Raw genomic sequence first — 26,781 nt, forward strand, 5'->3', positions numbered from 1 at the left:
AAAAATGGAAAAAAAAAAAGAAAACCCTCTCCATGAAATAGGTCATTACACACAAGGCAATATGGAAAGACACTGTAGAATAGAGGAAATCATTGTATTCTTTAGTGCAGAAGAAGAAAATTGTTATGCAGCTAGTCAAAGTAAGCCACTAATGTCTTTTTGGGCATATGTTTTAAACACAAAATATATAAATCATATCCCACAATTAAAAGATTTCGATAAAGAGGAAAGTGCAATGTTTCAACTGAGGGAGGAACTGCATCTTTTATTTCTCACTGCTTGGCTTTCAACCCGCTGATATAAAGTGACAGACTTCTCCTTAGATCTTTTGAGAGCACTAGGTTATATCACAGCAGGATCCAAAATATCCACTTTAAGTGTTTACTTTCATCACTCCCACTATATCTCATTACTGCATTTACTGCTCTCCCTAAATTTGCTCCAGATACTGTCCAACTGAAGTGTTGAGAAATACTGAATATTAAATTCAACGCACATGTGAACGTGCCTTGTTTATGGATTGTCAATTATTATTTCATCGTGTGAATTCCTTATCATATTTCTTAGTATTGCTGTTGTACTAGCTATAAGACACAAAGGGGGATATTTACTAAGCCTGGCAGGAGGAGGCTACGGCAAAAAAAAATAGGTAAAGTTATGTGAAAGATAACAAGCTGTTACATCAGTAGCTGAGCTAAAGTAACTCTGTAATGCATCTTTTAATTTGCACCCCCGTCTCTCTCACCGTGCCTGGATAAAGTCTCTTACCCCGTGTGTGTCCGATAAGACGGTGCAGCAGATTTCACTCCTGCTTTTCCAAGAAATTACATTTCAGATGCAGTTTCCTCTGTAACAGTGGTCAGTCTACTGTGATAAATCAGGTGCAATGGCTCTTTGTATTACCATTCCCTTTTCCTATATTTTGTGCCTCTAAACGGGAAATCTTTAAAATGCGTATTGCATGAGACTAAACCTGCACTTGCATTTCACTGGTGGTAAAATCTCTGTGTAGTCTATTAGTCATAAGGAGAGATGTTATTAGGTACCTAAAAAAGGCTTAAATATGCCCTAAACGTGTGCACCAACTCTGTCGTCCGCTGGCTATTGTGCTGTGTGCAAAAACTTTAGCATCTGTGATGTTGAACAGACAAGAAAGTAGAACTTGTAGCAGCTCTGGGGTGAACAGTATGTGTATGTGTGTTCTGGTATTATTTTGTAGGTGTTTGGTAAAATGCTGGTATAAAGAATAATGTACTGTGTGAATGAACAGGGATTATAGCAAGTGAAGGTGGTGGGCGATGGGAGACTGTAGCTTCAGCTAAAAATCACATTGCAGAAGATGAATATTTGGTTTCTCACCTGAAATAGCTCCTAAAAAAACCTGCCTGTATCAGCTGCACTGACTTAATCACATTTCTTTTTCATAAACTCAGAGTCTGCAGACTATAGGACTGACTTTTTGGGAGAAAAATAATAAAATGAAAATGATGATGATGATCTCCTGTGGAGATGTTGAAAACTTTTTTGTCTATGATTTCATCACAGGCTAGTTAACCAACAGGAAAATGTCCCAAACTTAGCATATTCTTTTTAAACACAGCAAAGTTTAATTTCACAGGAGGATGCCTTTGATTTCCTGGATGTAAGGAGACCTCGGCTGGGAGTGCAGCCAAGTCATCAGGTGTGACACTATAGCTCACTTCAGTGGGACCTCAGTTGAATATCAAAGCACCAATATATTGTGTGTATTATTAGCATAATGCCTAGTTGGGGGATAACAAAGCGCTCTGCATAGAGTGGGCTGACGAAAATAAATTAGCACTGCCATCCACAGCTTGCTTGAAAGGACCTGTGATGTAGCTGCAGGCCTTGGAATTTTTGCTTATTTTCTTACATACGCAACCACTCTCACACACACACACACACACACACACTTCTACATCCGTATCAAAAGAAAGGTCAGCAGGAAAAGTTATCAGCTTCTCACCTCTCCCTCAGCATAATAATTTTGGGCTGAGTTTGACACCTCTTGCTGAGGGTGAAGAGCTTGTTGACGATGCGTCGTGCTTTGCTCAGGAGCTGCTGGGTGCTGAGCTCCAGCTGTTTGTAGCGCTGGTGAATGGTCGGCTCCATCTTCCAGAAGTACTGAATGGCGGACATGTTCAGAGCGTAGAACGTGGGAAGCCTTCGAACGAAGTTCTGAAACTCATCTGGAAGGCAGGGAGAGATGCAAGATGAGAGCTGAGCACTTTTATTTCTCCAACACAGGCCAAAATAACTCTCAATTTAGTCCGACCAAATGAGAGAATCACTTTGCTGAGGCCACATGGGCTCGAGAGCCGCAGGGCAAACTCGAAGTGATATTGTTTGACGCGTATGCTAATGGAGAAAGGCAGAGCTAAATACAGGGTTGGGGTATGACTTTTTTCTTCCATTAATGAACAGCCAGCAGCTTTTCCAGGGCTAATACTCCGGGTGTGTCTGTGAGAAAATAGCATGGACGGCGAGCACACAGAATAATATCTTCAGAGCTGATGTCTGCTGCACACACAAAACACAGAAAACAGATGGAATTTCCAAGGCGTTCAATAACAATATCATCATGTCTATAATCAGGATTGGTTGTATGGAAAATCGATGCAACGCTGATGAGAAAATGACTGCACAATTTGTAATTAGGTAACGTTATCTTGATAATACAGCATCTGATTAGAAAACCAATTAAGTGTCAATGGCTTCCCTGCTGATTATGCAAGGTGTATTACATGTTCCTGTGAAATTAATAAGTTGATTAAACAGCTTGTAATACAATATATTAAATGGGTATTTGGGGCTGCTTTCCATGGCCTACATTTTGAGATGAGAGACATTCTCCTGGGGGGGAAGAGAAGCTACATGTGGTGGCTTCCTTGTTTCTTCATTTGATTCCACAAGTTCAGTGAAGACATTGCCTTTTGACATCTTCATCTGTACTTCACCATAAAGGGAGTTTAAAGGTTTTGGAGGTCGACAAATTCCCTCCGAAAAAAACTATTTTCATTTTGATTAATTCAATGCAGTACACAAAACAGAAACTAAATCTGTTCATAGTGTCAAGTTTCTTGGGGAAGGTGGACACTGCAAGTGGCTGCTGAAGTAGACTATTATCACCAAGACAACAATACCTCATCCCTGAAAACCCACTCTCTGTCCACCATTATTATCTTGTCATCCACTGAACCCGTGAATGTAACAGTGCTTTTAAATGGAAGACACTGTCAGAGAGACACTTTCTGGGTATGGAAGTAATATGGGAGGTGGTTAATGTGTGTCAAGAGGCTTAAAATACAATAAATGAATAATGAGTTAGTAGCTGGGCTGATTTTGAGCAAATCTTATTTTTTACAGCAAGTGCAAAATATTGAAATACATTTTGACCAAAACCCATTTGACCTGGGCCTATTGTACCTCATGACTTGGTACATATTCTCCCTTCTAGTCCTCTGTCTATTTGAATATAGAGTTATTATTTCTCACTAAAAAGTGAAGATTAACAGGCAACTCTACAAAGCTGTGAAGACACTTACGACGTCACTTAAAAATTAAGATACTGATCCAGCTACAGAATATATAGTTTTCTAATTAAAGCATATCACACTCAGCGGAAGGTCGAACCAAATCATGTCTGCCATCAGATGTCTGTGGAAACTCATTTAACAATCAGTCATGATTATTAATCTCTCTGCTCTATTGCTGATATTGGTTGTTCTCTATTAGATCAAATACACAAGTGGATCTCCAGGGGTTTCGAGGGAACTTACTTACTTTCCTTTATTTAATACAGCATTGCAGCTGCGGTTCCTGGGGCACCTTGCTGCTTAAGTTATTGCCAACTGTGTGCTAATCAAGTTGCCCTTAGTACAGAAGCATGTAGCCAGTAATAGCAGCAGCAAGGTGCACAAAGAACAGCTTAAGGCAGGGCTAGAAATGACTGAAACAGCCACATGTCCTCAGAGCCTGGGGATGCAGCTCGCAGTTTCAGTAATGATGGGGACACAAAAGCAGAGTTATGCTGGAACAGTCAGTAAAATATGTGATTCCCTGTGAGGGCTGAAAGTCAGAGCTTGCTTGAACGCTTTTCTCACACTCATCCCATTTGAACACTGGCAGCACAATGGTTAGCTCATAGCTGATGTGTCTGTTTTTCCTATGTTCCCTTTTGACATTAAATAAGGTTAACTGAGGTGTCATCATGGGCTGCTAACAGATTACAGCAACTGTAGTTTATTTCTGGGGTGTGACAGCTCCTCCTACGGTACTGACAAACCTTCATTTGACTGAATCACAGTTGACCCAGTCACATTACTGTAAATGCTGCCCTTTCATTTCCTGGACACTGAGATTTGCACCATGCAATTTCTGAACACAGACAGGCTCAAATGGCAGCAGCAAGGTAGCTGTTTGAATATGGCAGAAGAGGCTGGGGACTTTTGACAACACACACTGTGAGATGACAGATTTGTCAACTGTTTTTTCAATGCTGTTTCTACTGAGTCAGCTACACCTTTAATATCTCTTGCTGTAGTAGGCCACTGAGGTACCTGTTTCCAATCAATAAGCAGGTCAGGTCTGCTTTATGGCAGTATTGAATTTTACAGGATTTTTTCATCAATGTGATGAGCCTTAATTTGTAAAATATCTGATTTTGCAGGTTGGTGAGCAAACATTTTATCTATAAACAGTCTCTCAAACAAACTTGCAGTAATGTTAGAATATCCTGTTAGCTGATAAGCCGATTAGTTTATCCATATTATTCACCCTTACTGAGGTCAAAATCATTTTAAGCAAAACCAGGAGAGAAAAAACAAAACAAAAATATGCATAAATATACCTTTATGTGACAGATTAACATTTTGTTACACATTTTTATGTAACAATTTACAGGCTATGACCACAGCTAAAACTTGGACTTTGGGGAAAATCCATCACATCTAAGTCGTTTCAAATAATAGGCATGGGATGCTCTTCTCTGTTGTTTTTGTCTAATTTTCAAAGATGTTGCTTTAACAATTGCTCCTCTGTGCACTGATGAATTCCCATTACATGGATTGGATGCAATTGTCCCTTGTTTTCTTTGCCCATCGGCTCCTCTAACAATTGGGGTCTAATTTGTTGTCAGTGGGAGGGTCACAGTCATTGAATGAGAGCAAAAAGGAAAACACTAACCAGACTCCTCAAAGTCTTGGTTGGCCATGTTCCAGGAATCTCGGATTTTCAACAAACTGGCTTCCATAGCCCTCAGATGCACCTCGGGGCAATTACAATGTGGGTAGTCCACGGCGCACTGGCACCAGCAGTCATTGTCCCGGCACACAAACTGGCCTTCCTCATTACAACCGATATAGCTGAGAGCTGCCTGCACAAACCTGGCCCTCAGGTACTCTGGCAGTATGGCCTGAAGACCTGCAGCAAGGGCAAAAACAGAACAAAGGCAAGGAAATGTCACATGAATGAATGAAGATGAGCTGTAAGTACTTTAATTATGGAAGAAAATGTGTTTAGATGGCTGTTGTGTGCTAGATCTGTAAATCACTGACGGCCGGAACTCATTTTCTCTGTTTTTTTGCCACACTTAACATATGCTTGGCGTCACATGCAATATGTTGAGATTCACTTAAAGTTTTATTTTTACTGCACAGTTCTGCTACTTTTGTTCTGAATCATTACTGTCTGGGATTCACTTCAGAACTCTGCAAGCATGCATGGCAAAAAAAGCAAAAGAGTGATTGAAGCTAAATTCGTTCTGACACTCTCATGCTGCAGTTATAAGCTTGCCAGAGAACAGACACTGTGACAATTCCATCAGAAATTGGGGGAGTTCAATTATGGATGGCCAACCTTGCAAATGAATCTTGTTTTCGGGGCTCTGAACCAAAACGGAGCTGACAGAATCGAGGTTGTCATAGTTACTGCATCCAAGAGGGCCCGTCCTTGTTTCGGTCACCTAAAGGGAGAAAAACAGGCACATAACAATAATCCGTTCTGAGAAAGAAACCCACTAATGGAATCAAATGTACAGTACACAGAGAGAGGAAGGTAAAAGAAAAAGAGAGGAACAGCGAGAGAGAGCACATGACTAAATGTCATGCAGAATAAAATTAACAACACCCTTTCCCTTCACTATCTCCTCTTCTGAGAGACACAAAACATATTACACATTATTTAGACCACTCCATTGTGCAAATCACATTTAGGAGGATGACTTTGTGAGCTAGTGGGCTGGAAATTGAGCTGTGATAAGGATCCCTGGAGTAAAGCTTAATGAGTAAGTTCTGGTGTCATCTGTCAAATTTATCTCGACATTGTGTTTACCCATTACAACGCCCACAGGCGCCCATAACATGCTAAAATCCATTGTGATGCTGGTGTAAGCATGTTCTATTAAATCATATACACACCTGAGGATTAAGTGCTTGATACAACCTTAAACATGGAGTGTGTATTACTGTTACAGGACCACACAGGCTGAAATGTGATGGGAGGCTTGGCCACAAAATAATTGCTGTCAATTGTGGACCCATTCCTTAAATGTGGCTTAAAAGACTACTCCACCGATTTAAGGATTGCACTCGAACTTTTGTCAAACCATTATTAATAAAGTAGAAGTAGACATACTATCTTTTTCTGTTTATTACATGCTTTCTTCTGGCTTGTCAGCACCTGGCACCTTTATAACCCGCAATGCAACTCTAACTGCTGAGAGTTTGATTAGGGTTTAGGGTGTGTTGTGCTAATAGTGGGCTCAAGTGGGTTTGAGCCGGCCGGCCTTGTACAGTCACTTCATTCTAACTATGCAACAGCAGATTTTTTTCATTTTCATACTTGGTGTCATGGTGGTTCAGCCTGTTCTGAAGCCTCACTGCAAGACAGCTCAGCTCTGGGTACGAACCTGGTGGCCGGCTGGGGCCTTTCTGTGTGGAGTTTGCATGCATGTAACATGAGGTTAGCTGCCCCGCAGCTAATAGCATATTATGCTTTGAAGAACATAATCAACATCATTCTAATCAAGCTTGTTCAGGTCTGCATCGTGAAATGTTAGCTATGTTAGTCTGGACTAGAATTTTTTAAATATCTCCACAGGGACAAAGCAAGAAACAAACACATCAAACTTCTAAATCAATATAACATGCTTTCTTGTGATATATCTACAGTCACTGTCACCTATAACATCATTTCAAACACTAGGTTTTGACTTTTTTATGGCTTAATCTTTTTAAATCAGTGGCACACAAAACAAAGCTCTGTCAATGGTGCAAGATGTGAACTGACCTGATGTAACAAGTGATTTTTGGTCATTTTGGTGCATCTGCGGTGAAGTTGAAAACAGATTTGCAATAGGATTATTATTGCAAGTAGGTGTGATTACTTCAATCATGACCAATCAAGTCACCTTTTTTTCATTCTCTTTACGGGAGTGCACTTTTCACAATGGCAGTCTGACCATTTGGTGATGGAGAGAACAGTGCAGAGCAGGTTTCAACACAAGAAAAACGTTTCCCAGAGGAAACTGATGTGGCTGCGTGGGAGATGTAAAGTCTCCATGAGAGAACTAAGGGTTGGAGGATATTAAATTACCGCAGCTTGAGAGGAGAAAATACATTTGGTTTGGATGAATTTCTCTCGTCCCAGGAGAACTCTTGTACAAATCTAGGAAACGGTTCAGTGACATGAAATGAGGCGCCAAGGAAGTTGGCAGAAGTTGTTGGTTTGGCGCTGAGAGAGGGTCATCTACCAGCTAGTCTATAGAAGATATAGCCACCTTATTTATCCACACTTCATGCGTCAGTATGGCATGTTGATATGGCATCTGACAATCTGTCACACAAAAGCTATGTACGTAATTAGCAATGGAAAATCTTTTGTGGTCTAAGGATTTAGCTACATGTCACATTAGACAGTTTGAATCCGCAAAAAGCACCGGAAAGAAGATCTGCTCATGAGTCCTCTGTCATGAGTGGGCGTGTTGTAAGCACCAGCTGGAGGCTGTGAGGGCACTTGGTTTTACACACCTATTCTAAGCTAGGTTAATTGACTCAGAACAGGTTAAAACACGTAGGAGTAGGAGAGGAAGATTGACGCACATACAGACACCAGACAGAATTTTCCCTGCTAATATTTGAGAAGTGAGGGTTTATTTGAGGAAAGATGTGTCCATACAGAGGTCTGTGGACAGTAAGGCAGCAAATTGTGTGTGCAAGGATTGTCAAAAAGCCGTTGTGTGTCTGAATAAACAGCCTGTGTGGTAAACAGCGGCGTGTCCTTGTGTGAGTTTTAGAAAGCCATGTGAAATAACTGTGCAATTCACTTTGTAAATCCATGAAAACAGCACCTGTGATTTGTACGCTGAGCTTTTCACCTGGTCTGTAATAGAAGCCGGATGTGGATGTTTAAGCGTTGAGTGTCCAATACCAATGTAATATTTGTGTAAACAAGAACTAAATGACAGCAGACCGAACATAGAAGACTAGATAATGTTTCTTGTATTGCTTGCTTGTATTACCTGTGAAAAAGTGGAATGAACCTGTCTTCTTGTTGTTTTTATTAAAAGCGCCTCCTCTGTGTGAGGAGAAAATGATTCTCTGGGACAAACAAAGCTTTTGAAGCTGTTCAGGCAGATAACTGATCCACAGCTCCACTCCAGCTCAATGTGTTTATTTCTATTACCAGTTGGGTGATCTATTAAAACTCACTGCTCATTCTCTGCTGGCTTAACTCCAAGACAAATGACATATTTACATTAAATTTAAATGTTGTGATCTAACGTGAGTTGACTGAATATGCTAACGCAAAGAAAGCAGCTGTTTCTATGGAGACTGTTTCAATTTTCCGCAAATTAATCAGAGACTGATGCACTGAGTTTCATTGCAGACAAAGGGGTTTTAACACACAGAAACTGTATGCAGGCATCTGTAGCTGACAGATTATACTGACAGAGCTCATCTTGAACATGGACTAAGGTGACCATGTAACCAAACAGTCTTTTAAAACATAGTCACTGTTAGTTATTCTGAATTAAAAGGCACATTATTCCCACATCATGTTCACTTCATGTGGTCATGTGGTTTTAAAATGTTGCTCTGCAATGGAAAAGTGGTCTTAAAAAGTTGGCCTTAAAAATTATTGTCTGGACTACATGTCATGCGGATTCAGGTGACTGCTCTCACAGCACCACTCCACTCCACAGCTGGAGAGGAATACATTTCAGGAGTGTTTTTTTTTTTTTCTTACTGTACTCAGTACTTGTCTGTGGTAGTTTTCATGAAGGCTATCCCACTCCCAGTGGAGCATGAGTGCGCCTAATATCATATGACTTCAAATAAGAACATGAAAACATTTGGAGAAGAGATTCTCTCTTGGAGAAAAACATTTTTTGAAGCTGCTGGTATGAGTTTCATCACACAATTTATTAAAAAAAAAATAAATAAAAAAAAGATAAAAACAGAACTAACAGCAAATATCTGCTACCATTCATGACAAAGAGGCCAACATGCACACAAACAAAGCAGACTCATGAGAGTGAGAAAGTGTTGCGTAAACAGGTACCGACCCTAATAATTGCCCCAGGTATGGAAAGTCCGCTGAATTTAGAAGAAAATAAATGGTCTTAAGATAACATGTTAACACATTACACCATGATGAGGACATATTGCATGAAAACAATGAAAAGAAACTCCACACACTGGGTGAAAACGTGGAAGCGAGAAACAAAAGTTAAGTCAAAACAGAATACCAGGCATAAAAAGATCTCCCAACTTTAGTCTTGAAAGATTCTTCTACATTCAAGGCTCAAAGACACCACAGCAGAATTGTGCTGACGATGCACACAGAACAACACTGTCAAATCTCTCCTCTCCTTTGAGCTCATGGTGAGATCGTCCACAATCTCAGCTCAATCATCCTTGACAAAAGCCTGATTTAGAGCATACGTATATCCAGGCTCCATGGACAGCAAAGATAAACTGCCAACCTGAAGGGAAATCCATCTCCTTCGCTGTCACTTGCGAATTATTTCCAAACACCATGACGGTGTCTTCTTTTAATATTTTCCCAAAGGTCCAATAAAAGTAACAACATCTCCTTGCTAGATTAATGACAGCAACCGCGGTATCCAGCCAGGAGAAAAAGGAAGACTTTTGCCGCTGTGGGCAGAAAAGTTGTTTTTCTTTTGACACCTACTTTTGACAACTGGAAGGTCAATGAGGAAACTAAATTCAGAGAAACATGAGGGTGAATAAAAGCTGGAAGCTCTGTGTGATATAAATCCAGCATCTCTTTCCATCTCCCACTAAAAATAATTAACTGAGCTCCTGTTTTTCAATTTACACTGACTTAAATATAGTCTTTTGAATAAGATATCATAATTTCAGGCAGGACAGTAGACGGAGGTAGACAGACTGTGGGAGAGAGAGAGTAACTGATTTCCATTCTTCTTTTTTTTTTTTTTTTATTACTGACGCGTTAACACAATTAATTAAAACCCGAGCAGGCTCCGTAGGGATCCGCAGATTAATTTCCAACACAGACAGATGTCCAACTTAAAGGGGAAAATTGACCAAATGCAAATCTAAAGTTGGCTTTTCTATGCATAGCAATGAGACCATCTGCAAAAAGAACCCAGTGGAGCAGAGCATGTGTGCACAGTCAGCCTTCTCCATTAGAAATCAACCCCAGAAAGAAAAATCCTTTTTATATATTTCATGACTTTCAAGACCTCACGGGGCAACATTTGCTAACAGCAAGAAAATACGAGTGATTCCAAAAATGTGATATGTAAATGACATGGATCGGTTGGGGGGGAATTATTAATGCGCCATAATTGAGTACAAGATAATTGTGCTGACTGTGTTGGAATAACTAACAGCTGCATTTAATGGAACATTTAATTGCACTTAAAGGCTTTCCTAGAATAAGCAGTTTGTGATGCTTACGCATGCTGCGGACGTGACTTGTTTATCTTATCACAATGAATTTCTCTTTGCCCTCCAGGCTTGCCTTTTTATGTCTTCTTACTGTTTAAATACTCCTTTGGAATTTATTAATCCTGAACATTTTCCTTGTATAGCACTGAAATCTTTTTCAAATATCTTAAGGTCTGACTGAAAATGAATATCCCCATAGTAACAGGAGTATGTTTTTTTTTTTATCACAATATGACAAATCAAAATCGTAAGTGGTGATGTTGTTAAGTGCGTTGTACTGTGTTCTGCTGTTATGCCTTATATTGATGCTCTGAGTCCAATCACACAAAAGCTAATGCATGTTCCATTAAGCTGTGATTTTTGTCCCTTTTTACAGTCATTTTTTCTGCTGTACTGTATCTGTCTGTGTCGTGCCAATCAGAATCCTTGAACCAGCATGCTTTTAAGACAAAGAAGAAGTGGAAAAGCCTCAGTTACCATTAGATCAGTGCAAGACATCACAAGAAGCATACATATAGTCCTAGAAAATATTGTGCCACAGCACGGAAAAGGGAGAGCAAGTTAAACTGAGCAATCCAGTTCCTGATGGCTGCCATTAATGGAAAAAGGTACCTGATCATCACGAGTTGTTACAACAGCTTCAGGACTACTTGGTATAGATTCTCCGAGTCATTTTATATTCTGAGGTGATATTCTGCCATAGCACATACGATTCTCATCATTTTCATCAAAACATTCACTGAGCTCTCTTGCCCTATATGGAAGCATGCATTTGGCATTTGTTCTGCTTTTTCCACTCATTTATTCAGGTTTCTCCTTTAATTGTCACCAGTCTGTATACACAAGCAGCAAGCAAACATTCCCAAGTGAGGCCTCAAGGCATCCTTTTTAGCTTGGTATTACACTCTGTCGGTGGAAATGTAGCTCTGCCTGCTGCCAGACACATCGCTCAGGGAAACACTGCTGCTTGGAAAGCTGACACAGTTCCACTCCCAGCAGCCCAGCGCACAAGTGCTGTGGTTCAGGACATGTCATTTCAACTTCTGGAGCAGGTGAGAGCCAGAGCCAGCATTTGGCATCGTAACTGGATTGAATGCTGCACAGCTGCTAGTTTTACTCAGCTTTTACAGCGGAGTGGGAGATATCGTCAGGCCCAGTGTTGTCACTGGAGAGGTTATGCACACGCATGCAGAAACACATACTTCTCAGTTTCTCTAGTGTTCAAATTTGCCTTATTTGCTACAAGAATGGGAAATGATAGTGTTGTTGCAAAGGCAGTATGACACAGCAAATAAAGAAAGCAGGACAATGAAAAACAAGAACTTAAAAGAAGCATTCATTCATCAACCAGAAATGTGAAACATTTCCTAAAATAATAAAATGAATGATATCGAACATGACTGAGAATGAAGTCACCACTATGTCTGATTTCACTGAGAAGCTGGAACTGAATATTTAGAGCTAATAAATTGAATTAAATGAACGTGTTAAAGGAAATGATGCTACAAGTTGGCTATTAAAATACCTATATTATCCAAATCAGATTACGCCTGTCCTGCACAGTATTTAGATGGATGATAGCCTCCGTGTTATTGGTGTGAGGCCTCTGCAGGGCAACGCAGCACTTAGCCTGTTAACATGGTCCACTGATAGAGATGACTCTGAGGCACATCCATTATTTAAAAAAGCACGGCTTTAATATCATTATCAGACCAGTTAGGTGAGAGCAATTTACTGATGAAGATTCATCGCTGCTGCAAATCCTCCATATGAATAATTCCACAAAAACAGCATAAAATGTCACTTAGTGAGCTTGTGATGTCACATTGAGCAACAATGGACTTTAAATGGCTGCACTTTCTGCTTTCTGGGGAAAAAGCACAGGATAGCATTAATGTTTCATGAAAATCATCTCTCATTTCAAAATTGCCTCATTTGCTGCACCTTCAAGAATTGTCGCTCGCTTAATCACCACGGCATAGAAGATGTGAAAATTCACATTTGCATCAGAGATACGTTTATGTCTGTTTATTCAGTCTTTGAGGATTTCAGTGCACGTTTTAAGACCACTTTGTAGAACTGGCTTACACTCTAATGTCAACCAGCGAGGGATAAGCCTATAAAATATAAGCAAGAAAAGGGGGAAGAGGAGGAATATAGCACCAGAATGAGATTATTATGTGCCCTCAAACAAAATGAAATAAATAAAAGTGCCTCCAAGCCACAGGGGAGCAGAGGAGGAACCTTTGGTAGAAGAAAGTGGAGTACAACACTGTACTGTATGTGGTGTTATGTTCACAGAGTCTCTTTAAGAGAAACTGAGCTGTTTTCTTACACAGGAAGTACCAGTCACTTGAAAACCAAGAGACCAAGAGAGCAAATTTTATTCTGTGTACTTATTTTTGCTCTCCAGGCTTCACTTATTTTAACCAGCAACAGATTAAAGAGAAATGGCCCGAGGAAATGAAAGATCTTGACATCGGAAGTCAGATATGAGCCTAAAGCCAGGAGCTATCCTCCATCTATTTATACCTTACAATTATCTGTCTAGGGCCCCTTCACCTATAACATATCAAAGAAACCCACAGGTCTTGGTAAAGGTAGGGGCTGATGACATGGTGAAAAGACAAAAATATTTACATTCCTTTCTGAATAATGAAGATCTGCCCATAATGAATTATTCATCCATGCTAGTGATAACAGAGGACACAGCGCTTTGTCTGTTTCCTTTTTGTTTGTTTTTTTTTTGTTTTGTTTTGTTTATCCTGTCATCAAAACTGCCCCCAAACACATGGAGCCGTGTTTTCTGCAGCCGTTCCTCAGCAGCCATTATCTGACTTCTGAAGCTCAAATCTTACTTGTGTTCTCTTCGACACCAACAAATGAAGCGTAACGCTGCATGACTGACTGAACACTCAAGGCTCTCACTGCAAATTGGGTCAAAACATTCTTTATCATTTCTCCTCCCTTGTCAATGATATTCTCCTCCCAACTTCAGTTTGGTGAATCTTCAGTAAGAGGGAGCCTGTGTTGCAAATCAAAGGTAGGAACATTGATTGATGCAGCATTTCCTGTGTACCTGCCGCACCTTGATCCTGGGCTAAAAGGCCTGCTAAATAAGGCCTGTCTGTCCTCGTCTCATCTCTTCTGCTCGGTCGCATATGACACCTTAACTCATGCCACAAAATGTTTGACAAATGACAGAGGCTCTCAAAGGAAATTACTGAAATGGACGGGCTGATTCATCACACTATGTAACAGCAGAGACATTTTCTCCTCACTCCTATCTCATTTTTCCCGTCTTTGATTATTTTCCAGTGCTGCTGTGCTCAGTCCTCCAGGCCTTCAGGCCAGGCATTTCTACCATTTAAAATATGTTATCTCTTAAAACCAGGGGACCAGTGCTCTTCTTAAAGGCAGCTCTGTTTTGGCATTCATCTTCATTGGGGTGAGGTAAAAACCCATGTTCTGAATTAAAGGCTGCTGATGCTGTGAATATTTTACATCAGTCACCTGAAAATGCCTCACAAACAAATGTACCCCAGAGGGCTCTTTCTCTATTCATCTCAATCAGAGGGGTTTTTAGCAGCACTTTGGTTCGGTGGCGACTGCCAAATCAGCTCAACGTCCACTTGCCAATTCACTTTAGAGAATGTACAGTTTTATCTCTGATGGACTGTATAGTGGGGGATCACTAAGGACAAGTCAATGAAAAATGGGCTGCGGCTCAGAACAAGGCAAGCAGTTTATTTATTTATTTATTTTTTTGCTACAGCTTCACAGTCAGAATGAAGGAAATACATTGTGATGTTTCTGCTTTTCCAATGGAGTTCTGTCTCTGTGACTCCTTGTTTGTTTTCTTCGTCATATAAGAAGTGACAACTCCTTCCCAGCACACCACTCCAACAATAATTATGCGCAGTCTAGACATGAAAAGTAATAGAAAATTGTGAGGTTGCATCAGATATCGTCACACAATATTATACTGCATATACTGGTGATAGACCAGGACTGTGTATGTAACTTGGGGACTTGAAAATCTAGTATGGACGGGTGTTTTTTTTTTGGTATGTTCTCATTTCATTAACAATATTAAATCAATGCAACATCAGCTGTAAAACATGTCATCACATGTTGTTGATGCAGCACTCACAACTCTTCTTACACATCTTTACCCACTTATCAGGAATGTTTTGGTAAACAGACCCTCATGAGGTGACAAATCATATTGTAATACTAGAGCAAAAATAATTAATCTTCTCATTGATCAGTCTTTTGACAAAATAAATAAATACATGATTTTGATAATGAATTCCTTTGCTTTCTTTCCCCTCTTTTTATATTATTGCAAAGTGGTCTGTTGGGCATAGAAAACAAACTATTTGAATACATTAGCCTTTTCTCTGTGATATCATAGACATTTTCAGTTTTCTGACATTCAGTAGACCAAATGGTTCACCGACAAAAATGTTTATAGTTCCACATGAAATAGGAAACAGTGCCACAGACACTAAAAGCAGACAACCAGCTAAAAACAAAAGATGCGGAACAAAAAAATAAACTAAACAAATTAAACAAAAGCAAGTCAAAACCAATGAGCTGCTTTTTAAAGGTGGCCACAGATCGTAAGTCCAATGGGAGAGAGTTCCAAAGTGTAGGAGCTACAACCTCAAAAGCGCAGTCTCCTTTTGTCTTAAGCCTGGAGCGAGGAACAGCCAACAAACCATGATCAGAGGACCTCAGATTCCTACTGGTATTATATGACTGCAGCAGCTCTTTAATGTCAGCAGGTGCCTGTCCACTCATGGCTCTAAATTACATTCTTGCATAATTACAAAAATCTTGAAATGGATTCTGAATTTTATGGAAAGTCAGTATAAAGACATCAGGATTGGTGTTATATGAGACCTTTTGGAGGACTTGGTCAGAAGCTTTGCAGCAGTATTCTGAACCACTTGTAAGTGGTTTAGGGATGCCTTGCTGAGACAGATGAAAAGGGAGTTGCAATAATCAAGATGGGCACAAATAAGCATATGTATAGTCATCTCCATCTCAGCTCTGGGCACAGTGGGCCTGAGTTTGGCAATGTTTCTCAGCTGGTAGAAACAGGAGAGAACCAAGCAATTCATGTGCTGGTCAAAACTCAAATCCTGACCCATAAAAATGCCTAGATTAAAAAGAGAAGGTTTAACAGAAGTAGATTAAGACTTTCCTTCACCTTCCAGACTAAACCATCTGGTTTGTCAGTCTTTAGATAGAGTTGAGGCAATTTAGTAGAGCAGACAACTTTGAAATTAGTGTTGTGTCGTTCGCGAACAATTCGTTCAAAAGAACGAATCTTTTAAGTGAACGTACTGAACCGAATCACTTCCTCAAGTGATTCGTTCGTTTCTCAGTCAGTTCAGTTGAACTGTCAGCAGCGCCGGGCGGGCAGCCGGCGAGCCGCTGCAGGCAGGGAGGGAGGGAGGGAGGGACCACGCGCTAGTGTTGTGTCGTTGTGTTCAAGTGTACCTTGGAGAAAACTAACTTTTTTTTAAACTCTGCTAAATTTGCCACCGCAACAACTCACGTACAGTAGGACGCAGCATGTAACAAGTAGTGTATAAAACCCGCAGTTTGAGAAAATGCGTGACTGTCTGATCATCTCGTTGTGACAATTTGCGAGGGAACGGTGCATATAGACCAGCTAAATAGCATACCATAGGATAGGACACTTAAAACATCATGATTTATAAACGAGTTTTATATTTACAAGTGTGTTTGTCAAAGCAACACAGTCACAACACTCTCGTCTCCCGGTCCTGGAAGCTGTGAACTGAACTGAAACCTGAACCGTTCAGCCGTATATCAATTCAGGAGTCGCAGGCTCCTCCTGCCAAGCACTGAATGATTCGGTGATTCGGTGAACGAATCTTTTGAACGAATCTTTTTAGTGAACTGATTCTAGAGATTCAGTACATCTAAAAGAACTGCCGTGCCCATCACTATTTGAAATGTTTTGAGGATTCAATGAAAGATTTGTTTGAATATTGTCTGTGTAACACTGGTAAGAGATACCTTTAAAATTGCTTATGATCAACCCAAGAGGAAGCAAGTACAATGCAAACAGCATCGGGCCCGCAATGGAACCTTGGGGAACACCACAGAACAAAGTTTCAGTTGATGAGGCATAATCATCAACTGTAAACTAAAAGGTCCTACTGACAGGTACAAGGAGAACGATCCAAAGCTGATCCAGAGATACCTACCCACTGCCTGAGCCTCTCAATCAAAATAAACCAGTCCACAGCATCAAAAGCAGCACAGAGATCTAATAATACCATTACAGAATATTCTCCTGCGTCACCCTGCACAAACACATCATTTGGGCTATTTCTGCTGAAAGCATCTGAAGGAAACAAGACTGAAACTTGGTGAAAACATTGTGCCCTTCTAAGACAGCTTTTTTTTCTTGAGAAGTGGAGTAGTGGCTTGTTTGAAAGAAGATGGGGCCAAACCAGATATCAATGCATTTTTGATTATATTTTGAACCAATAGAAACCAACAGTTTTTTGCAAAGAAGTAGGTATGATGTTGAGGGGACGGGAGGAGTTTTTAATAGAACTGACCAGATCCGTGAGCTTTTGTACAAAGAATTCTCCAGAATAAGGTATTAGTGAGGCATAATGTTTGCTCATATGTCATTTATCTGACCAACAAAGCAGAGAAATTTAATTACACTCATCAACTGCAAAAATAGCACCAGCAGGTGATGTCGCAGGGACAAAATTACAGATGGTATCAAACAGGATCAGGGTAACATTAACTATTTGATACAAGGTGAGAAAAGTATGATATCCTTCACCCTGTTCGAAAATCAAATAAATGTTGTTTTAGATACTGGTAGTGAAGCAAATTTGTAGATGGGTGGACACTCAATTCTTTGACAAGTTTGTTTAAAAGAGCAAATACTGCCCTTCATCCAGGGGGAGGAATTTATCAGAAGAGCCAATCTAGACTTTTTAGGGACAACTTAATTTGGGACTGAAAGGCAGTGTTCATTAGATGATTGTACCTATAACAATCACTATGATATAATAACAGGGCTGTCATAAAAGGTAGTGAAACCCCTGGTGCAGGGAGATGGTTTAGGATGTGAGAGTTCATCATCACACAATGACACACTGATGGGGTAAAATACTGAAACTTGAAGACAAGTCAAAAAAAAAACAAAAAAAACACAGTTATGATATGAAATAAAAAGCTCCTGCCCTCTGATGTGTGTCTGGTCTGTTACATGTTGAGTCAGATCAAAAGAGTCAGTGGTATTAATATAACTAGAACCAAATCCATCAGAAGCATCGTCAATATGAATATTAAAATGACCAAGAAGCACAAATTTAGATAGTTTGAGAATAGCTGATAAAAAAAATCACTACACTAATTAAAACATGAGCTGTTATAATACTGTAAAAAGGGATTAGTATGTCCAACTTTAATCATTTATTAATCCAAAAGGGTAGAAAGGCCCAGTGCTCACCAACAGAGTAGAAAAATGGTTTCTGAACACGGCAGTGTAAGTTGTCTATTATTCTGCCTGGTTTCAGTCACAAACAAAAAGCCTAACTTCTTAGGCAAGTTTTGTTAGATATAGAGTGAAAATTCACTAGCGCCACCTTGAGAGGAACAGAAATATAATGGCAGATGTGGAAATAAGAGTTATTGGAATTTAATTATTTAAGTTCCGACAATTATGCACACTATTCATTGTGGGAGATGGTCTATTAAATGTGTCAGTGATTCTGACTGACATGACCATGGGTGTGGGAGGCTTAGGTCAAAAAGCATTTTTAATGGTATGAATGCAGCGTTGGACATTTACATTTACACTTCTTAGCAGTGGCCTTTGCTATCCATTGTATTATTAAGGTAAGTAATGATAGTATCAATAGAATTAAGAGTAGGAGACAGCAGTCCAGAGTAATGATTAAGTGTAGGGTTACATACACCTAAGGAGGTGGTACTTGGCACTCCTAACCACAGAAGGGAGTGACTGTGGTTTGCTGGTCATGACCAGAAATGACCAGGAGCACATGTTGACAAGCAATGAAGGATAATCAGGGTGAAGAAGAGTTCCAGATTGAGTTGAATAAATTGTCAGTTAAAGCATGTGAGCCTCAGCCATTGGGATAAATGCCATCATGATGGGAGAGGGCTTAATGTTTCCAGAAGAGATTAAAATTGTCTTTAAAAGCTACATATCGGGCTGTGCAGGTTAATTGCAGCTGGGTGTGGCGATGAGGAGTGTGGCTGAAACAGACTGGAGATAATTATTTCTTTACTGTGGACTATGAGGGAGTCAAGGAGTTTACTGAGGGCATGCTCTGGTAATTCAGAGGACTGACGGAATATGTCATAGCGGCCCGTAGGGATGACAACATCCTGGGTGAGTGGGTGTTTGGCTAGGGTGCTGGGAGTCTTTTCCATGACATCCATTACCTTAAAAAAACAAAAAGTCACTACAGTTTTTTTTCTTAATGTTCCTCATGACTAAATCTCTAAGAATGAACATGGTTGGAGGGGGAGTATGCGGTGGAGGGGAATACATTGTGATAGTGGAATGGATGGAGAAGGATGGACGGGGGGGGGGTATGAGCCCCCTAGAATCAGCACAAGGACAGTAGTGGTGGCATCAGACTCCTGGGTACAGGTTGTGTCAGTTTGCTCTATAATGATAATGATAATGGTGAGATAATGGTGTCCCTGGATCTGGTAGAGCATGGAGTTTCTCCCTCCCAACTCCAGCAAAATGGGTGTAGCTGACACTGATGGGGAGGTGAGTGAAGCCATTGATCATAGATGAGGTAGCAATACAGGCCCATCAAGTGGACCCGCTGCAGAATTTAGGCCCTGGTTGGAAGCTGGTAGCATCTTAAGACTCGGTATCCCCCCGTTAGCTAGCTAGATCTAATGCTAACAGTAAGTCAGATTATGCTAGCAGCAAATCAAAGCAGGCTATCCCAGCGGGAAATTTAAAATCACTGAAATATTCTACCTTGTTAAAACAAGGAGATAAAACAAACAAGAACTAAAACACTAAAAAGGGCTTCAAAATTAATAACAAAATGTCTAATATGTGCTTTTAGAAATGTAAGCATTTTTGTTTTTATACCAGGCATCAGTTTTGCCAAATGATACAGCAGTGAGTCAGATCAGATGTGTTTGGGTGTGGTGTATACAGTCACAGAGCTACCACTGCAGAGGCAGGTGTAATTGCAGAATACAGCACATGACAAGCAAAATGAAGAAGCTGGCATTGTCTCAGGTGGGTGTTTTTGTAGGTTTTTTGATACTGCCCACATTGTGGCGTTAATCTCTTGTTTACCACAAGCAAGTGTAAACACATTAAAGCCATGTGAGGTAAGAGATACCTCAAAAAACATAGAGAATTCAGTCTGCCGTGTGAAGGGCAAACTCAGCCGATTCAATTCATTCTTCTTGATAAGAACTGACAGAGTGATGAATGAACACACCGCAAAGGTATTAAGCAGTAAAAGATGCAAGGTGATATTCACATATCTTGATATGCATAGCACACTGTTCCGTATACTGTATGTAAGAGCCTGTGAATACACACATACATAAAAGAGCGAAGGAAGTAAACAACACTGCTCGCTTCATCTCTTCTCTTGGTTGAACTCTCATTCGCTCATTGAGCATGCATGTGTACATGCTTACTTGAATGTCAAAACAAAGGACTATAAAGTGCACACAGTGCAAGGATACAAAGATAAAATGTATATTGTTGATCAACGGAAATAAAATAAGGAGTGTCAACTTGATCCGTCCTATGTTTCTTTTATTCATATATATATATATATGACTTAAATTTCAGTTTCATCAAGTCTTAGCGGCTACATTTGTGACCCATCAACACTGCCAGGTTGTTACTCCACTAATGGTTTCCCAGGTCCAAGCTGTTCTTTCATAATAGAGCATGGGATGCCAAAATGTGTGACGTAGGTCCAATGGTACTGCAAAATTTATTTCCATTTTGTTTACTGCATATGCTTAACCACATCAAAAAACTTAATGTCAAATTTTAAAAAGCATCAGAAGAGAGGAAAAAAAAAACAAAAACTTAAAACATTATAAATGCTGTTACACTGCAATTATGCTCCAGCTAAGACTGGCGATGACAGCCCACTCAAGGTCGCCCATTCTCATTGTAAAAAAAACACTTTCTGGAGTTTTCCAGGTGCGAAAACAGCAACTTTCAAGCTGGAGATTTGTCTCTGTAAACAGAGCTCAAAGACATGCTGATACAGACCTGAGCTGACCAAAACAACTGTACAGTAGAGGTTACTTGGCTTAAAGTTTTTCTTAGATAGAGAACGCTAGTTGTGCCACACCAGACTGTCCCAAGAGATGCCCCAAAATGACGTACGTTAACATTCAAGTGACTCAAGTCTCTAGCCACCATATGAATTACAACTCTTATCTATCGAGAACAAAGGAGGAAGTAGTCCACAGAGGCAGGAGGTCGAGGTGAATGGATGGGTCAACAAAATATTGGACTTTAATATGGGAGACTATAGCTTGTTTTCTATTTGTGAACACTGCCTGTCTTTATTGACCTCTGTAGCCAATAAAGATAAGAATAATTTGGCATTTTGAGAAATATCCTTGTTTTGTTGCTGAGAATTGCATGAGAAGCTTGATCCCATTCTCATGCCTATATGGCGACTATGAAGCTACCACCAGCAGCCAGTTAGCTTAGCTTAGCATGAAGAGTGGAAACAGAGCAGGGAAAGCGGTTCCTTGGTTTAAAAAAGTTTGGTTACAACTGCCATATTACAGCATCACAGTTTTTAGATCTAGTGTGAAGAAAATCTAACAAGTAATAAAGAGGTTTCCTCACCAAACATGTTCTCGCTGGATAATTCTCCAGCTTCCAATGGAAGCCGCTGGGTTTTTTGGCTTGAACATTAGGTGAGGTCTGAGAAGGCATTTACTATGACGGGGTCATTAATTTACAATGGCAAAAGCAGCTGAAGTTTATCAGTCCATACAGAGGGTCTGTAAATGAGGTTCTAATTTTGCCCACCAAGGATTGAAGTTGCTTTATGTCCTGTAAAATATGCTTTAATAATCTGCAGCATAATGATATTCTCTATTTGAAGCAGGCCACAGTATCCCACTGAGGGCCTATTGATTGGTCGTAAGCTGCATACAGTAATTGGTAGTAAGTTGTAAGTACTTGGCAAGCACTGACCACTCGAGAGTGTCTTAAATTGCTCCAATAGTTATGCCCAGAAGGGAGCACATGCGCCATTAATATAAAAAAAAAAAACAAGACAAAACATATAGCTATTGCTGTTGCTGTTGCACAGCAAGAAGTTTTGTATTTACTGTACAAAAGCTTTGGCACCTACTGTACTGCGCAAAAAACAACAAAGCAAAAATAAACTTGGACAGATCGTTGTGTGTTGTCCAAGGGGCTTCAATAGCGTTTCTCAAGACAATTAAGAAAGCTCAAAAATAACAAACCTGCTATACTGATCACATAGCATTCAATAGGGCTGCAGGTTTGCGGGCAACCAATAGGAACCAATATATCATAGATCATAAAGATCCCATAATATTCTGTTATCTTCACATTCTTTTTATATATACACTAGTGTCATGTACATCCGTAACTCAGTAACTCAGATATTGTAATGTTTAAAGTTAAAGTTAAAAAAAAGGGGACTTATTGAATTAATTTGTGGATTACATCCACAGAGAGAGAAAAAATGGATCCTCAGCTCTCTAGTTAAAATGAGCTAAACCTGCTGATTGTAGGGTTTCCATTAAAAGCTCCATATTGGCCATGATTTCATTAATTCTTTAGTTAGCTAGCAAAGACCGCTTGCCATGTTTTCCAAATACAACCACAACATTTATCCACTGAAACAAAATCCAATTTGAACAATGTCTTCATGAAATTGCTATAATCATACACGATAAAGATCCAACAATAAGGGCAATTCAAACCTTTGTTAGTATCTGACTGCTTTTTTATATAATTGTCATTGTGTTTGACAAAAGCTCAGAGAGCAGCAAGCATTTACCTTGATGGCAGTGGAGGCGATCTGGATGTGGTGCAGCTTGTGCAGGGTGCTCTCCCTGTCGATGAAGTAGGAGGCAGCCAGCTGGTGCAGAGCTTCCAGAGTCACAGCAGTGCCATTGGATTCAGTCACTTCAGATGTCCGACTCAACTTCCGCTTGTCCACAAAGATCATTAGTGACTCTTCCCCTGTGAGTAGACACACGCAGAAACATAAACACACACACAAAATTCATTAATGACTCATGCCCTGTGAACGTACACTCACATCATGTTCTCAGTGGTGTAGGGGTAAATATTAACCCATGGACACCTTTCATCATTATGCAACCACAGAAGCAGAACAGCAGTACTTCTAAAGGTGCAAAGCTGATGAGAAACAGCTGCCTCTGCTAATTTAATGTGGTAATAAGTCCACAGATACAGTGTGTTGAGAGGCTTCATGGAGAAAGTCGTTCAATACAAACAGAGCCAGAGCTTTCAGAGGATAGTGTATTGACAAACAGTGGAAAGTGTGGAAGATCGATTGAACAATCCTTTCTAATAGCACAGGGTTTTATGGGGAATTTTATTTTAATTTGGAGCGACATTAGAGCTAACGATACAATGCCGTACCTTACTGTTGGGTATAGACAAAGTTTAACATGTCTCCACCACAGCCTGAAAAAAACACTCCTTAGTTTTAACAACTCACTTTGTCTATTATGGGTCTTGACAATACTTTAACAACCTGAGAAAAAATCTGATGAAATTATTTCATGTGAATACAAATGAAGTTACAGGAATGTACAAGAATGATAGTGGATCATTTTCTTAGTTCTACTGCAAGGAGGTTTTTTAGTTTGTCTGCTTTCAAGGCACTGACACTTTTTTGTCAAAACTGGATTAGCTTGTAAAAAAAAAAAAAAAAAAATTGTAAAAATTTCTTTTTGTTATGATTAATTATTAATTATAACAAGGAATTGCAGTTTACTGTTACATTAAACAGCTATAAAACACTTGCAGATTGTTCAGATAAGAACTGTCCATATATTCCTTAACACTGCAACATACATTGTACATGATTGTCTTTCTAATCTATTCTAAATACTGTTAGTATTCATCATGGTTTTAAGAGTTTTAGGCACAGGAGATACAAGATGAAAAGACCCAGCGGAGGAGCTGGGAGGAGATTGTGCAGCAGATAGCCACGGGAGCTTTGCTGCGCATTACAGTATTCCGACTAACTTACATCCATTGTTATGGAAACAGAGGATTCACTGACATTTTTGTCAAACAACTCCAAACACAGACATTACATGCTTAATCAGAGAATTTGAGCTTAAACTACCACAAACAATCCCACAGTCACAGCTGAGACAATACTCTATTCAGTATTTAGTTGTATGAGTATGAGAAGCTTCAGAGATTTAAATATGTTTGACCGCTCGAGATCTTTGCTCTTTTCTGGCCATTTACTTTCATTTGATAGCTGATGGTCTACAGCAACAGTGATGGACAAGTAGAGAAAGTGGGGGATGGCAAGGTCCCAACTGTGGTTGTATTTATGCACTGACCATTTTCAACCTTAAGTTCTATTTGGGATTTCCACTGCATCTAGCGAAATAATGGAATAACTGAAAAGATTATGCTCATTTTTGTGATGCAGACTCATCATGCAGTTCTGAGTCAGTTCTGGTATGGATGTTGCAAAGGAGACATTGAGGACTCCAAAGTTGTAATCTATAGCAAAGACAACACAGTTAGATTTTTCTTGACTCACTACTAAATGCAGACTCTGGTTTCTCCAGTTGAAACTCTGATAAAGTTCATTAGGTCATTAAAAGGTTTCCTGTTCTGGAAAAGGGCCAAGTGTTCATTCTAGGTTTGGGCCACCTGGATGCCCAAGACCTCACCTTAACACTCCCTTCCTCCGATGTGTTCAGGTAGGTCAATCAAATCAAAGAAGACCACAGCCCATCTACTTTATTTACCTCCCAGTGTAGCAGAGAGCAGGAAGTGGGTTCCGTATTTTCTGATAATGTTGTCAGTGATGGCACCGAGACTGGGCCTCCTGCCCAGCTGCCTAATGGTCTGGAGGAACTCGGGGTCCAGTGGCAAGGAAAAGCCATTGTTCTCTTGTCTCTCCAGGGCCAAGCTGTTCACCTTCCAGCGGCCAAACTCCCTGCAATGTCAAACAAACACAAGCTCAATGGTAACAAAGGACACACAACATATGAATGCTGCATGCAGGCACATTCAAACCAAATCTAGTTTTTATTGCTACAAATGCAATCATAGACAGTACAACGTACAGTGAAGTTCCTTCTCTGCATTTAACCTATCATAAGCACCAGTGGGTAGCCATTGTGCAGTACCTGGGGACAAACTCCAGTTCTTAGTGGGTGCCTTGGTCAAGGGCAGGAGAATTACACCAACACATGTTTTTGATGTCGGGGGAAACCAGAGCCCCAAAACACAAGGAGAACATGCAAACTCCACAGAGGGAAGCAAGAAAAGACAAGGGTCCAACAGAAGCCATGTGTTATTTGAACTCACACACAATGAGGTCCCTGTTTGGCCACTCCATCATTGTCAGAAAGCAACAAGGATCTCCGAGCTGTTTTGAGACTCATCTCATTAGAAACACAATGCAAAGACTACATCTACCAAGTCAGTCTGAACAGCTGTTTTCTGATCCCGAAAAGAATGAAAATGGAGTCCATTGTTATCATTTTAAAGTGGACAGAACACAGTTTGCCCCTCACGAGGAGGCTCATACTCAGGTCTGTGCCTTGCCAGGCATAAAATATGATGTCTGCACGACCTCTAAGTGAATCTTGTGTGCCACTCTTTAAAAGATGAATGGTCTCATGCTGTTTCTACCTCCGGCTCGGAGAATTGCTTTGCACCATAGTGAAAAACATTGTGTTTTTCCACCGATTTTAAATAATAGCACAATCTTTTCTCATCTCAACTCACTTTTTGAGGCTCTGGACAGGCTGTAATCATGGAGTCTTGCTGCTTTCAGGGCCTCTTTTGGAGGGAACAGGCTTCATCTAAAGTCGTTTGATATTCAGCCTGGGCTTGGAGCATGCCAGCTGCCTTTATCTTCCAAGTGCAGACTGAGTGCTGCTGCTTGATGCATAGATTAGCACTATTCAAATACAGCTGGTAAAAAACATGGTTCCTAGTAGGGGAGAAATTAAAGACCTTTTCGTCACTGTTGGGCAGATGGTTGAGATGTCTATTGCGAAAAGGAACACAAATAAATTCTGACATGCATTTGAGTTTGAATGTGTTTTTGTTTTGTAAAGCTGAATGCTACACCTCCCCTCCCTCTTCAGATGAAGTACGGGAGAGTCTTTTTGAAGAATATTACCAGAAATTATGAGAAAACTGCATTCATCTGATGGCTGAACTTCTTCATCATCTCCATCCCCACCCCCCACTAACACGAAGGCATCTATGACAGTTTGCATATGAGCACAGGATGCAGAGTTTTCATTATTACGACCGAAGAAAAAAAATGTAGCATTTTTATTTTGAAAGTTAAAAACAATGGGATGTCTGTCTGTGGCTGTTAGCATCCACAGAAGTTGCCTTAACACCTGAATGCTTAATCAGTGCAGAGAGAAATGAGCATCAACGATGTAAACAATCAACAGCCATGGCTCAGACAGTCTCACAACAACTGAGACACCTTGATGAAAGAAAACAATGCAATATTTAGTTTTGACTTGATTACGGCCATTT

General features: G+C 40.1%; 1 protein-coding gene across 2 annotated transcripts in view; it reads right to left on the reverse strand.

Annotated features, from left to right (window-relative positions):
• The window catches only part of brinp3a.1 (bone morphogenetic protein/retinoic acid inducible neural-specific 3a, tandem duplicate 1), a 46,279-nt gene that overhangs the window by 5,148 nt on the left and 14,350 nt on the right, over positions 1-26,781 (reverse strand). For both annotated transcript variants that reach the window (XM_076727009.1, XM_076727010.1), the window contains exons 3-7: positions 25,020-25,210; positions 23,051-23,235; positions 5,878-5,983; positions 5,206-5,442; positions 1,988-2,210 (exon numbers count right to left, since the gene is read on the reverse strand). In XM_076727009.1, the coding sequence (XP_076583124.1) occupies positions 1,988-2,210; positions 5,206-5,442; positions 5,878-5,983; positions 23,051-23,235; positions 25,020-25,210 (942 nt within the window). The remainder of the gene's footprint in view (positions 1-1,987; positions 2,211-5,205; positions 5,443-5,877; positions 5,984-23,050; positions 23,236-25,019; positions 25,211-26,781) is intronic.

This window comes from Chaetodon auriga, chromosome 3, assembly GCF_051107435.1.
Source record: "Chaetodon auriga isolate fChaAug3 chromosome 3, fChaAug3.hap1, whole genome shotgun sequence".
Taxonomy (NCBI): domain Eukaryota; kingdom Metazoa; phylum Chordata; class Actinopteri; order Chaetodontiformes; family Chaetodontidae; genus Chaetodon; species Chaetodon auriga.